A 14,869-nucleotide genomic window follows, 5' to 3' on the forward strand; every position below is an offset into this window, starting at 1 on the left:
GAAGTACCTCTTTTCATTGTTCCCTACATTTCTGGCAGCTTCATCTCCAACTGAGATTAGACAAGATGAATTTTCTCTCTACACTCCTTACACGAATTTTGTCCCAAACAGCATCTCAGTATTCTTCCCAAGTCACCTGACCTTGCTTCCACTGGGGACACACCTCCCATTTTAGTCTCATTTCCAAGAGAAGATCCCTGTTCAACCAACCCTCTGGAGTACTGCCTTCAGCCACAACACCCAGAGTTTAAATGAATGTTTTCCATAGAAGGCCAAAACATTTTCAAAATTCTTTGAAAAATGACTGTTACTTGACACCTTTAGTTTAAAGGTTCAAGATTTTTTTTATTAGAAGTTTTCAAAATGTGTCTGGTACCTAGTGATTTGAAAACATTCTCTAAGACTGTTGGAAATAAAAGACTCTTGGAAAGCAGATTGTAAAAACCTTTATTTTCTCCATGGGTGACAGGATTTGCATTTATTTAATAATCCATAATCAAAACAAATACTCCAATTCCTTAAATAATATGAATTAAAGGCTTTGTAGCCTTTGCTCCATGTAAAACCAACTGTATGCTCAAATCAGCCTTGGATAATAAAAGGTTAGATTCTGGGATGTGTTTGGAGGAATTTTCTAATATTTTAGGGTGAAAGAAGATATTCTCCATCTTTTTTCAGCTTCAAAGGTATGTGATCTTCCTGGCTGTTTAAGGTCCACTGCTGTTAAACTCTTGACTCATCCTAATTTAAATTCTGCTCTGAAATCTTCCACATTCTAAGCCTTACCTAGTACTTCCCAATGGGGTGGACTCACTGAAGATTGTATTGACAACAGTTTTTTTCTCCAATCATAAGTACTTTGTAAATTGTATTAGCAGTGTTACATATGAAGCCATGAATCTTAGAAACCTGCTTCAAGTACAGCAGGCTAGTGAACTAACAAAATATCCCCACAGCTCCAAAATAAGAGAAGGAAATCAAAGTAGAACGAAACGGTTTTGTACTAACAAGCAACCACATGGCCTTTAACGGTAGAGTTCTTTGCATTACTTGTACCATGCATCAATATTGACAATAGCTAAGGCTAGAACACAGATATTAAATATCACTTTTATGTACATCTTCTTGGACTTAGGCCATCAAAAATTTTTATTTTTCATCTATATGATAAGAATCATGTAACATCCTTGACATGAGGGTTGCTGTGGGTTCAGCAACCATGTTTTCTCAAACCAGTGTGTTCCTAAGGCCTATCTGCTCTACAATAGCGAGGAAGCTGACATGTGCCACCACTCTGGCAACTAACACAAGTACACAAATATTTGAGCTTACAGTTTTAAAAGCCACAACTTCAGGCGAGAACTTCCACAATACAGCCCAATAGCAATGTAAAATCTAAAAACCTTATCAAGCCATGCAATGCAATGTCACCAGTTCTATTTCTGACAAAGCTACAGAGCCTGCAGCCTGTATCTACAATCCATATAGTTATATCATGCTTACCTTGGTTTAGCTTTTTCTTCTTCTCTAAGTGCACTGCTTTTCAACATTTTTGGTAGAAATTATTTCATATTTACTACTCTCTTTCACAGTTATTTCATTCAAATACAATTCTTCTTTGTTCTTATACACTTTTCTACATTTACAGACTATTAATTTGTAAAAGATAATCACAATGCAAACTTCTACATTTTAAAGGTTTTTGCTACATACAATAAACAACTTATACACAATACATATTTGAGAAGAGTCTAATGCTGCTGCTTTAAATGATTAAGACCACAGTAAAGCTAAGGATGAGCTCTTTCAGGCTGTGTATTAAAAAAGCCTCAACTACTTCTGATTGTGCATAAGGCAAAGTGTATTTTGAGACATTAAACACAAATCTTTGAAAGAGCCCAATGAAGTTAGATGTATACATTCTTACTGAGAAAATGGGAACTTGTCCCAGAATTTCCCATCAAACTCCAATGAAGCCTCCAGCCATAAAGTACAATTGATGGAAGTACCACAGGCCACTTCCATGGGGACCTGAAACCAGATGTCTGTGAAGTCTTTACTGCTCCAGGACTCAGGAAACCACTCTGACACTCAACATCAACCTGTCCTCAGGCTGGTAAGGCGGTGATGAACTATAAAGTTGTTGTCAGGTTTCTCTGAAATGGGCTCTCAAAAGGTCAGGGCTGAGGCTCCAGGTCTTCCAAACTAAATAAACCTTCCTTCCAGATCCAAGGCAGGGTTGGGTATAAACGGAGATATGCCCATCAGCATGACCCTGCTGTACCACATCTTCCCTCTTGCATCTGCAGAAGTGTCCAGAAATGGTAGAAGCATAGGATCCCACTGACAGAAAAAGAGACATTGTCCCACTCGAAGAACTTCCCAGGGAGAATTTCTAACACAATCCCACACTGTGATAGGGCCTAGAAAGGAAAGAAGGAACTCCACAGGAACCCACTGTAGTTCACTGCTTTCTGAAATGATACGTCTCTCTTTCAGAACTGAAGGATCTCTGCTTAGGTAGTGCATTCACAATGTACACAGGTTTATATAGGTTGGACATACATTTTTAAATATATTGAAAATAGTAAGCAAAAATATATTCATTGAAACAGCACATACACTTGTTACACATGTATTGAGGGGTCACATTTTATCTACTTTAAATAGCAAATATATATCCTCTCTCAATGGTTTACTACTGCTCACTTAAAATATGTTGTGAAATGCCACAGTGACAACTGCCATGTTGTCTTTCACTAAACACGAGAAGTTTGAACAACAATGGAAAAAATAAAAATACTGCATTGATATGACTTGTTAAAGTTTCTGACAGTTAAAAGCTACTACTTCATATTAAATATCCCCATTGAAACACATCTATTTGTACTATTAGTCACACTGTATACTGCAATACAATGTTTAGCATGTTGTAAACTTTTACCAATCAATGACTTTTTAATAAGAAATTGTACAAATATACAGCTATTTATACCACATACTTATAAGGCCATTAACACAACAGCAAGATACATACAGAGAACTATAATCACAAACTCATGCAATGAATTCTTCTCCCAGCTGGCAATAACTGGGCTCATCTTACAATTGTCAGCAGTCTTTAGTGAATGCTGAAGTTTCTAACAGGTTTTAATGATGTCTTGCAAGACTACGAGGTGCCAAATGAAGCATTAGCATGCAATGCCATTGTGGCACTTGATGACCTTAGCTGTGCATGGACTCTGTCTTGACCACTGGGTAGCATGAAAGGCTTTTTCTGGATCAGGCGTGTTACTGAATGAACATCCAAAGCAAATGATTGTTGATAAATAAGTTCTCAAAGTTAAATAAATGGTTAGTGTTTTCCCCTGTGATTGAAGTGCACGAATATTTAAACTACACCAATAGTTTAAACCTAAAAACACAGAAGAGTACTTGTCTTGAGTAGTCCCTTACTTACAGAAGTCTCCATTGTGAAATGGAGATTCATTTTTCTCAGCAATACATGAGGGAATATTTATCGGTGGGAAATCTTCTTTTGGCTTCTGGGTATTGCTGCTGCTGGATTTACTTCGACTGTGTTCTGGAGTGGGTTGAATAGGGAAAGATCTGGCCACCTTGGATTTCACCAGGCAGCCACATACAAGGCGAAAGAAAGCCCGACGCATCTCCTTACTGGCCAGGGTGTAGATGATGGGGTTCATTGCGGAATTGATGACTGCCAGAGCAATAAACCAGTGGGCTCTGTACAAGATGGAGCACTCCTTGACTCTGCAGGCCACATCAATGAGGAACAGGATGAACAGTGGAGACCAGCATGCAATGAAGACACTAACAACGATCACAACAGTCCTAAGGAGTGCCATGGACCGCTCCGAGGTATTGTGGTTGGTGACATTACGACTGCTGGACTTTACCAGTATGTAGATGCGGGCATAGAGGATGACAATGGCAACTAAAATGGCTATGAAGATACTAATGCAGAACACAACATACCTTTTGGAGTACAGAGGCAAAATTGTTGAGCAATCTGCTAAGTTGTTTATACAGTTCCAGCCAAGGATGGGGAGGGCACCCAAGGAAATTGAAATAAGCCAGCATGTACCAATGAGAAGAAACACCCTGTATTTTTTATTTGCATCGTAAGGCCTCATTTTAATCATGGTCAAGTGCCTCTCAATAGCTATCGCTAGCAAGCTGAAAGTGGAAGCTCCCAGGGCAACAAACATGCTACCTTCCCTAATGAACCAGATTGTAGAGGACAAGCTCAGAGTTTTCTTCCCAGACATAAGAATATTTACTTTGTAAGCAATCCCAGCTAAAAGATCACAGAGAGCTAGATTGCCAATAAAAAAGTACATGCGGTTGTGAAATCTATTGTTTTTCCATATGGCAATCAACACCATCAAGTTTTCCAGGACTATGAAACTACATAGGATCAGAAATGAAATAGTGGGCAGGTCTATTTTATCACTTGCCTTTTCCCTTAAAATAAGCTTTCCTGTGTAATTATAATGCAGTGCAATAAGAGAGTCCACCTCTTCATTTCCTTGAGGGCTGACAAGAGCATCAGGTGGCATGGTAACTGCTGCCATCATTTATTTCCTGATGGATGCTGGATTTTTTTCTTCAGTATCACAAGAATATAGTTTCAATAATTTTCCACAAGAGGGAGATCAAGCCACGTTTCTCCCAGTGCTCCTCTGGGTAGGCCTTGTTTATCCTCACCTCCAGCACACCTCGCATATTAACTTGGGAGAGTGGCTCTCAAACCAGGCTCTGAAAATAAAATCAACAAATTCAACATAAATATCAGTGCCTTCCCATGTCACCCAGTGCTTAAGCTGCAACATACACCCAGAAGCCAGGGGTGAGGGTCTGTGACTGACAGGGCACTAAGATCGAGCACTGCTGCGTTCCTCTCTTGGTAGCTGCAGATAAGCACAGACACAGCCTGGATGCAGAAATACAAGGGCAATGCCACTACAATGTCATAACTGTTCAAAGGTGTTTTCCCCATACAAAATTTCCATGCTGAAAAACACCCAGAAGAGCCACGAGAAGGATTGGCAAACAGACCCAATAAGCCATAGTGTGCACAGTAAGCGCTCACTGCCTCTCAAAAAGACCTAAGTGTACACTGCAATACCAAAAGACAGCCCAAACATCACTGCCTTCACATCAGTAGGGCAAACTCTATGCTTTTAAACCTTGTTCTTGTTTGCCATGCAGACCCAAGGTAGGAAAGATACTGAGAAAGTTGGTGTCAAGTCTTGATGCCAGTGTGCATGTTGCCAGTGCTTAAAATAACTTCCCCCAGTTAATGGTATAAATTCCTGCTATTTACAATTGAGAAGATGAACTGAAAGCCAGTCATCCTAAAGCCAGCCTCCCACTCAAATTAGTTGGATTTTTAAAAATAAACATGGCAAGTCATATTTTTATAAATGTTGTTTTTCTTTATAGTTAACTTTACTGTTTTTTTCCCTTTGCATAGATATGCAGGACATATATTTAATATTCTTGGGTTTTTTTAAAAGTAAAAAATAGTTACACCAAATTTGACTTTCCCAGAAATCCTGATTTTCTTGGTTCACAATCAGTGCTCATGCCCCAAATATATGCACTGAGGATGAGCAAATGGCCAATTTTTCACTTTTCTAAGAAAACAAGGATGGAGATGAGGACAGAACTTGTTTCATGTGAACCAAATTTGTAACTTTTTTCTTTTTTTTGGAAAGGTAAGAAAATAATTGTACTGGATGGGAGGACACTTCTCATGGGCCCAAAATTAAATAATCTAGGGAACTTTTTAAGAGCTGGAGCTCCTGATCATAGCATTTATTTACTCAAGGGTCATGAACATTTTCCAAACACATTAAAGACACTTTCAAAGGACAGGTATCAAGGTAAGAAGAGATGGAAAAATATTATCTTTAAGGTCTCTTCCAACCCAATCCATTCTCAGATTTTATGATTCTGTATGTGGATTTCTTAAGATCAGAAACACGTTTGAGCCACTAATGACCCAACAGACTGTTCTGGGCACTTGAGAAGTCAGAGATGCATTTTCAAGTGCCTTCTGAGGATGAGGGGAGGAGCAAACCACATCCCAGATGAAAGTAAAGGTATTTAAATGGTGACCCACACCCTATTTTCCCATCCTTCCTTTTCCTTGATTCCCTCCTTCAGAAAAAAAGTTATCTGATAAAAGCCTACAGTGAACTAACTTGAATTCTTTAGTATATTCAGGATGTTCTAAAATTATTTTCTGAGAAAATAATTTGGTGTTTTCCCACTGTTATTTCCCCATTTTAGTTCACAGATCCAAATTACTACAGCTGAAGAGGCCACAGGAAAAGACATCCAAGAAACAGAGTTGCTGCTTGGTGTCTTTGTGACTCTGAAGATGACAGCGATCACCTTATTTCTTTCCCAGGAGCTGAACTGGGTCCTTGAGCTGTTAAATTCTTTTCTGAAGCATGGTAACAGTGAAGCTCTCAACAGAAAAACTTCACCTCAGCTAAGGTTCAGTGTAATTGTAATTCAGTTACAATCTGTGCACTGTTAACACATTAACTGTCACAGTCTTTCATTGTATTGGCTTATAACAAAATCCCACTGTGTCCATATGAATTGCAAGTGCTTTCCACTGTAAAATAAACAATTACATTTGACTAGAAAAGTATTTGTTAAGAATACTTCAACCAGCAATACTCACCAGACTGGCTGGTGACTGTCTGAGAGAATAATATTCCTGTCATTTAAGAGCACCACATGCAACAAAATAAATATTTCTTTAAGACATTTTCAAGTGACTTATCACACTCATCTATCAAAGTGCAAATACATTTCTTTCTATGAAGAAAATTATATGCCAGACATAGGAGTTCATCAGCCACAATTCAGCAGATGTAAAGGGTCATGACTGTACTAAAGGTAATGGCACTATACCAGTTCCCCTGGCTGAAAGCAAGGATGATGCACTCAATCAGCAGAAATCGTACAGCTTCGGCCACTGTTAGTAATTGCTTCTCTTAAAATTGCTATAGCAAACTTAGTATCACAAAATTAAATCTTTGACAAGCTAGTAAGAAGGCAAGGAAAGTTGTAACATTATTATTTACCAGGACTCTTACTGATGCTCACAGAGTACCACACACAAGACGTTTAAAATTTAATATAAATTATGTAACAAATTAGAACTTATTTCCAAGTAATATCATTCAGCCATATCTTCTTTTGTTTACCTCCTGCTTTGTAGCCAGTAATTCAGAAAGCACATTCTTTATTTAACAATTAGAAAAATTAATGCTGGATATGCATTATAATAACAAGAAAGTTACAAGGCAGGTTCAGGATAACATGTGCCACTGCTTTGTGACAGCTCAACGATTTACTCCTCAAAACAAGTTTGCCCCAGTCACATACTAGCTGCAAAGTATGGACCTCAGTTCAAAATATTTAACAAACAACTTGAAGAACCTGTCTGTGGCATGTTGCTTGCCCAGCACTGCCATGGTTAGGTACCTCAGCACCCCAGACTCTTGAAACCACTGGAAATGAGTTTTATTTCCTCTGAAGCAAAGCAGAGAACCCCCATTTCTACACCAGCAGGTACCACTAGAAGGCTAAACCTCTTAGCAGTGCAGGGGCAATCTGGCTGTGCTTCCTCATGATGTGCTGGCTAAACCAGTGATCGTAAATTACCAAATTAAGGCAGTGGTACAATGTCAAAAACCACAGTCATGCTCAGGACAATTCAGTTGCCTTCTCTAGCTATTTGGCTGACCTTTGTTGTCCCAGCTCTGAGGATGGAGAGAGCAGCTGGGGTCCAAGCTGTGAGCACCAAGATATCCCCCCTTCTGTGCAATCTCCTCACCCACCGGCACACTTTGGAGTTTAACCACCGGAGGGAGGTTAACGCAGACTCCTGCAGAGGTCGAGGATCCTGGAAGGGTCAAGCACCCTTTCCAATTAGAGCAGGGGCTCTTTACCGTGGATCACATCACTGGTGGATAGGATCCCTCTGCCCAACACTGCATGAAAGAAGCAATGCTGTGTGGAAGGCCACAACCTCTTGACTTGCTCTACGGCAAGACATAGCTCCTCTATCTTCTCCAGCTGAACCCCAAAGTGGTGTAGGTAGAAAGTCAGGGTCATAGCTCTCACTGGCTCCCCTGGCCTGCAACTTTTCTCTGGGAATACATAATTCCCAGTGCCAGAAGGCAACAGGGAACCTGTGGTAATCCTTCAGTAACCAGCTCCCTCCCATACATCTCGACTCTCCCTTTCCAGTGGGCTCTTTGGTCATGAGTCCTACAGGGAGCTGAGGGCTTTTGCCCTCTCACAAGTCACTGGGAACTTTATAGCTAGAAGAAATAAGAAATTTCTGTACTCAAAAGGTGAACCAAACTGCTTGCAATTGTCCTGAAGTCAAAGCAACAAATGAGAATAAAGTGAGCACAAAACTTGACCTTCTGCTACATACTTTTGCCTGCAGAAGAACATATGATACCATGCATTCAGCAGACTTGTAATTTGGAATCATATTTTCCTGTTTTACAAACAGCCACAAAGAGACTTGACCAAAGAAACCTGATGCCCTTTTACCACCACCGCCGCCACCCACACTGCAGTTCTCCCTCTGCTTCCATGTACAGCACCACATTTTGGCCAAAAGAGAGAATTTTAGAAACAGCAAAGGTTAAGACTAGAATGCAAATATGAAGTGAAACCCTTTTATATTTTATGTATCTGTAAAGCCTTTCCAAATGAAAAATAAACACATGTAGTTTATCAGGCACCCTTACCCTGGTAGTCTCATTAACAGAAAGAGCAGTTCATTTCAATACACATTTCCACTGAAATTAAACTGTGCTAGATGCAGATGAAGTCTAGACAATAAACATCTGCTACAGAAAAATGTCTCAGAGAACTCAAACAAACTTGCAGAAGATTTTTTTCTTAAGTGAATGTGCTGGCAGTTTACAGCCTCAGGAAAACAAATAGTTACTTTTCTTGGTTCTGGCTTTTAGACATCAGTTTGAATTTTGTAACGCCGAGTAGCACACATGTACACCTCAGAGGGGAGCTCCCGGATGGTTTAATTCGTGGTCGTTAAAGGGGAGGCATTTTGACTTCCTCCTCCGTCCCCCAGCGCTCCCGATACATTCCCCCCGCTCCAAACTTCAGTAACTGTTCTCAAATTTCCATTAGCGCTGCGGCCTGAGCCTTCTGGGCTGACAAACGCCTTGTTTAAGTTACCCGACGTGTCCGCCCCGCGATCGTCTCACACAGAGGACATCGCTCTACCCACGGGGCGTAAGGATCCCTAGACCCGGCGTTCCCACGCGGCTCGATGCCGCTCCGTGCCAGCCGCACACACCCCGAGCGGCGGCTTCCCGCTCCGACAGCCGCACCGGCACCGCACCTCGGCCGGGCCGGCAGCGGGGGCACATCCCGGCCAGGGGAGAGGGGCCGGGGCAGGCAGGGCGCAGAGCTCCGGTACCTGCTGCGTCCGCCCGCGTCCCTCGGCGCTCCGCGGCCGCCGCATCCGAACTCGCCGCCTGCGCGGCGCCGCTCGGGCCCCGGGGCTGCGCTGGGCAGGACCGGGACGGGCCGGGCGGGGCTGGGATCGCCCCGGCCCTGCCCCGCCGCCGCCGCCAATCCCCGCGGCTCCGCGCTCCCCGCAGCCGCCTCGCCCGGATACCCCCGACAGACCTTCCGACCGCCCCTCCGGGCTCTTCTCGGTCTCCGCGTCCGCCTGCCCTCAGCTCCTGCCTCTGGCACGCTGCTCCCGCGCCGCCGTCGCCGCCGGACAGGCTCCGCTCCCCGCTCCGGCGGCCCCTGCCTGCCCCCGTCCCGTCCCGTCCCGTCCCGTCCCGTCCCGTCCCGTCCCGTCCCGTCCCGTCCCACCACGCCTCACCCCGCCCCTTGGCCGCTCACCGTGCCCCGTGCCCGGGGCAGCAGCGCCCCGGGGCTGGGTGCTGCTGGCAGGGCACGGCCACGGAGGTACCAGCATTAACCAGCGCAGTTAATGCTTAAACGGCGTTTTGGCCAGCCGGCGAGAAAATGCGAGGCGGCAGAGCCCACCGCCGAGTATTTATAAGGCCCAGAAGAATGCGAGGTGGAGGGTTACTCGGGTCGGGAGACTAGAATGTTCAAGTGAGGTTGTACGTACTCTACCTCTTCTCCTCTGTTTCTTTGTGTCTAGTAATGCGACCTTCAGAGAGCTTGAGTCGAGAGGCACAGGGTAAAACATTCAGAAATTCTCGGTAAAAGTACTTCTTCGGGTTTGACCCAGAACTGCTGATTACAGTACGCTCCTGGAAAGGTACCTCTTGACAGAGTTATTGAGTGAATAATAGCAGCCCAAGGACAGCGATAGGCACATGGATTGTGCCAGTGACAGGAGCAGCACTTTGAAAAAGAAGTTGGAACCTGGATCCCACAAGTGTCTTATTTAAATGTACTTGTAAGATGCTTGTGGGTACAGCAAATCTTTCTGTCAGAAGTGTGTATGATAAGCTGGCAAACAGAGGCACTACAGCAACCTTGCTAAGCAGAGGCAGATGTGTAGGGTTGCCTATCGTCTCACAGCAGTCAGTGTTTTCCTTGGGAGCCTCCTGTCTGGACCTGAGCATCATCATACTTGGAGTCATGCCATGGGCCTGGCTCTTGGGTTGCCTGCACTGCTGTTCTGCACAGAGGAAAAGTCCTGGAGGAAAGCAGAACTAGGCTTTTTATAGCCAGAAGTTCAAACTGATAGAGTAAATGGTTGTTCCTGTGACTGCTTTTTATCTCCTGAAGAGGAGTAATAGAACTTTTCTGGTTTAGGACTTTGGTAGGAAATAAGGACTACACAGAACAAAATGGTGGTAAAATTGCTTCCAAGCTGATGGACCTAATGGATATGGCCCCACTTAGCTATGGATAGGACTATAGTGTAATCTGTAATGGTCTTAGCCTTATCTCCTGGCCTCCTGTTTTGTGTGCTGTGTGAAAGCTGCTATCTTATGCAGAATAGGAGTGGAAAACTTTTTCCATGTCACGTAAAGGTACACACCACTCTTTGTCAAAGGGGAGCTCAGGCCTGTGAATTACTACTCTCTCATTGCTCCGCAAAGCCTTGTTCTACAGATTCCCTAAAAACCACCCTAGGAAGCTCTGTAGTCCTCTTGACAGCCACTTGCTACACACCAACAAGATCCTGTTCATATATAGTAGATGTAAGTAGCCCCTATCCTGGCTCTGTGTTCTGCTGTTATTCCTTGTTATTGTCCCCTCTCTCCTTATTTTTCCTTTATTACCTTGTGGTTACTTAGAGAGGGGAGCCAGAAGAAATACTCACTCTTACCAAGCTGTCATGGATGAGGGGACAAGCTACTGCGATTACAAATATTTTTTAGCAATAGTTCCAGGAAGTGACAAACTGTGCCCTGAGCTGTCCTGCTGTAGTGGTTTTAAATTGCCTTCAGTTGGGCTTACCCCCTTCAGCAACCCACAGGAGTGGCTAGCAACAAGGTCCCACTGCAGTGCAAGGGAAGTGGTGTATGATGTTATTTCTGGCTGAGACTTCTGATAGTGTCTGATGTGGTGGTGTCTGAAACCACCTTGGCAGCAAAGCACTGTGAGCAATGCAGTCCCACCAAGTGAGAACAGGAACCTCATGCCCCATCTTTCCTATCCATCATAGGAAACTGACTTCATACACAGCTGTGCTGCAGGGGTGTCTGGTTCATCAGCAGGCATCTCGCAGATGCTCTTGACCCCTGTGGTTGCAGTGGCTGCTGATGCCAATGAAGGAGGTAGGTGGCAGGATACTGAAGGGCAAGCTGGAGGAGCTACCTAGGAACTAAAGGTGGTAGAGAGTCCCTGTTCAGAGGCTGCAGGGGATTTGCCAGTTATGACATCTCAGGCCAAAGCAAATGTTGGCAAAAACCTTCTGAGAGCTCAGCCTCTTTGGCAATAGCTGATACAACCCACTAGTTCAATTCCAAATGTCATGCAACAGCCAGTGAGGCACCCATGGAGAGCTTTCCACGACGATCTCAACCTTAAAACAAATTACTTTTTGTGGGGTAGAGAGATTAATGACTAAGAAAGACACAGAAAGAGAAGGCCAGGAGCAGTGATGAATTTTCATAGCAACAGGAGGTTAACAGCTCAGTTTTCTGAGGATGAGAAATCCTTTCTTCCCTGTAAATTCCTGAGTGATTGGGCAATCAGGATGAATAATGGGAAAGTACTATTTACTGATCTTATTGGGAGTATTTGACAGTGAAACTAAAATTGAGAACGAGACATTTGCAAGATTTGGAGGTCCTGAGTGACCTACTGATAAAATGCAGTATTCATTTCCATGCTGCTAAGTGAAACATAGGAAACCAATTCTAGTAATAGATGTACAAATTCGTGTGGAGTGTTTATACTCAGAAGAGAGGTCTTTGTGGATTGTCCTTAAAAAGAAACTGACATTCATTAACTATCAAAGGGAAACTGAATTCTAAGAATGAATAAGAAAGGAAAGAATAACAAATTGGAAAACATGGTTGAGCCCTTCTGTGAGCTTGACACGTCGAGTACCATGAGTGTCTATGGTTACTTCATATCTTATTCTGTAAAACACAAAAAAGCAAAAAAGGCAATGGAATATTTAGAAAAGTTATCTGTGCAGGGGAAATTCAGGTTGGCTCTGGTTAATCAATGGTCAAAAAAAAAAGATGGAAAAACACAAGATGGGATACTTTAAAACACAAGGGGACAAATTTCTATCAATGTATTGTTGAGTCGTGGAAACCAATGAACATGAGAGAAAAAATGGTTAAACAATCTGATAAAACCACTTGGAGTAAAGGGCTGCTAATAGCTGTTAAGTACAATGAGAAGGCAGTGCAGGGCACAGTGGTTTGGAGTCACAAGCAGAGGCACTATTTATCCTGCACAATTCTAGCTCCAAAGTTGACATGGGCCGAATCCTGTCTGTGCTCTTTTCTTCTGTGTTGCAATTAAATGTGATCTTGACTAAGGGGCAAGCCACGGCACATTTAAAAGCATGTCTGTTGCCCATTTTAGTGGGTATTGAATGAAGAAGGTGTTTCTGTAGCACGGCAGACAAAGAGTCAGCAGAGGGACTCAGAGAGAGAAGGCTCAGTGAGTGCCATGGGTTCAGCAAATGTCCTAGTGAAGTTATCTGAGTGATTCTGGGCCTCTCATCACCCTGTGACAGCCAGTGGATTTGCTTTTCTGTCATGGGTTTTAGTGGAGAATAGCTGATTAAAGAAAGGGTAATTTTTTTCCAAATGCAATATTTGGTCCAGTGAATATAGTGCATGATGAGTGCCATTGATATGGATGGCTTTTCAATACATGCTTTAAAGTCAGAAAAGTGGTTAAAGTCACTTCTACTTACAGATAGATAAAATACATAAATATGCAATAAAATCGGAAGTTACTCTCAGATGAAAGATATTGTGGTTTCTCTACAGACAAAACAGATAAAGTTTCAAGATTAATATTGACCTTCTCATGTAGTAGTTACAGTTAAGTCCTTGAAGAATATCTTTTTTCTGTTAACTGTTTAGGGCATGATAAAATCTTTGTAATATCTGTCTGTCAAGATAATGCAAAATTTTATTAATGTGCTAGCTATAATTTCTTCATACTGACATTCATCCAATGCTGTACAGGTCTGTCATTGATTTACTTGCCTGGAGTTCTTGAAGTAGTGCTTCGTCATTTGGAAAATCAATAACTTATTTTGAATGTTTTGGTATGAAAGCTGAACAGCAGCAAGGCAATTTTAAAATTACAAATCAAAGCAGTATGATATTCATCTGATTCTGTGATAGCCTATTTTAGCTCTCTACTTTTCTACAGCTGCTGAACTATCATCTTTATATTAACAGATGTATTATGCATTATTCCATCTAGAAGATGAAATGGTACAACATATTTTTTGTAACACCATTTTTCTTCTTATTTCTGTGACTCTAACTCAGTGTTAAGCCAGTATTAAATGTAGGACTGTTTAAATTAGAAATCGTTGAAAGATAAGTGTGATTAATTAATATTTCAATTGAATATAAAAAATAAAACCAAAATGGGAAAACATTTATTTGGAGTGCTTTTCAGCACTCCAAATAATCTGCAGGGATTTAAATACACTTGGATACTACATTGAAGAAGAAATCTGTCAAAAATTATAAAATATAAGCAGAGGATATTTTGGAAACTTCAAAAACTATGACTTTTCTCACCTCCTCGTGCACTACCATCGCATATGTGTAAGTAAATATATTCTTATAGGACATATTTCAGTTGCAAGTTTTATATTAACTACAGGGTTCATGTGCTTAGCTAAGATGAACTCTGTCTGCCTCTGCAACTGACACCTTTCTCTAGGGATAAAGGGGCAGATGCTCTGAGCATGGCCAGATATTTATTGGTATTGTTAATGTTCAGACTGACTCAGCTCGATGTACATCACTGTGCAGACAGCACATGTTAAAGGAAAGATAGCTGTTATCATAGCACTTCCAGCCAGACATGATGTAAAAAGTGAAATACAGAAAAAAAAGTAGAAATTAGTTCAGTCAAACAGCTCCTTGGGCTTCCCCATCTGCATTCTGCAGCTCAACACTCTAGACAGGAAGACATGAAGAAGCCTACATCACTGTCTGAAGGCTTGTCCCTCCTTTCTTTTCTGCACATTATTCCCATCCTTCCCCAGCTGTTGCCATCTCCTCCTGTACAGAGAGCCTCAGGTGCCAGAGGGAGATGTCCAGGGTGGCCTAGGCCAGCTCATGTGAATGCCACTGCTGCAGCATCACTCATCACACACAGGTCCTGCAGAGCTCCTCCATGA

General features: G+C 42.3%; 1 protein-coding gene across 3 annotated transcripts; it reads right to left on the reverse strand.

Moving 5' to 3' along the window:
* Positions 1 to 429: 429 nt before the first annotated feature.
* Positions 430 to 10,053, reverse strand: S1PR3 (sphingosine-1-phosphate receptor 3). Of its 3 annotated transcripts, none has more exons than XM_077171726.1 (2): positions 9,949 to 10,053; positions 430 to 4,779 (listed from the first exon to the last, which is right to left on the reverse strand). In XM_077171726.1, exon 2 carries the CDS (start codon positions 4,596 to 4,598, stop codon positions 3,453 to 3,455), a length of 1,146 nt encoding a protein of 381 aa, XP_077027841.1. In that variant the 5' UTR covers positions 4,599 to 4,779; positions 9,949 to 10,053; the 3' UTR covers positions 430 to 3,452. The 3 variants fall into 3 exon arrangements, with proteins under 3 accessions (XP_077027841.1, XP_054508081.2, XP_077027840.1); XM_054652106.2 differs by lacking the exon at positions 9,949 to 10,053 and adding an exon at positions 9,724 to 9,854; XM_077171725.1 differs by lacking the exon at positions 9,949 to 10,053 and adding an exon at positions 9,512 to 9,661.
* Positions 10,054 to 14,869: the final 4,816 nt, after the last annotated feature.

This window comes from Agelaius phoeniceus, chromosome Z, assembly GCF_051311805.1.
Source record: "Agelaius phoeniceus isolate bAgePho1 chromosome Z, bAgePho1.hap1, whole genome shotgun sequence".
NCBI classification, from domain to species: Eukaryota; Metazoa; Chordata; class Aves; order Passeriformes; family Icteridae; genus Agelaius; species Agelaius phoeniceus.

Excerpts from the sequence above, each read along its gene's own strand:
- S1PR3 (XM_077171726.1), bottom strand. The coding sequence starts at position 4,598 with ATGATGGCAGCAGTTACCATGCCACCTGATGCTCTTGTCAGCCCTCAA.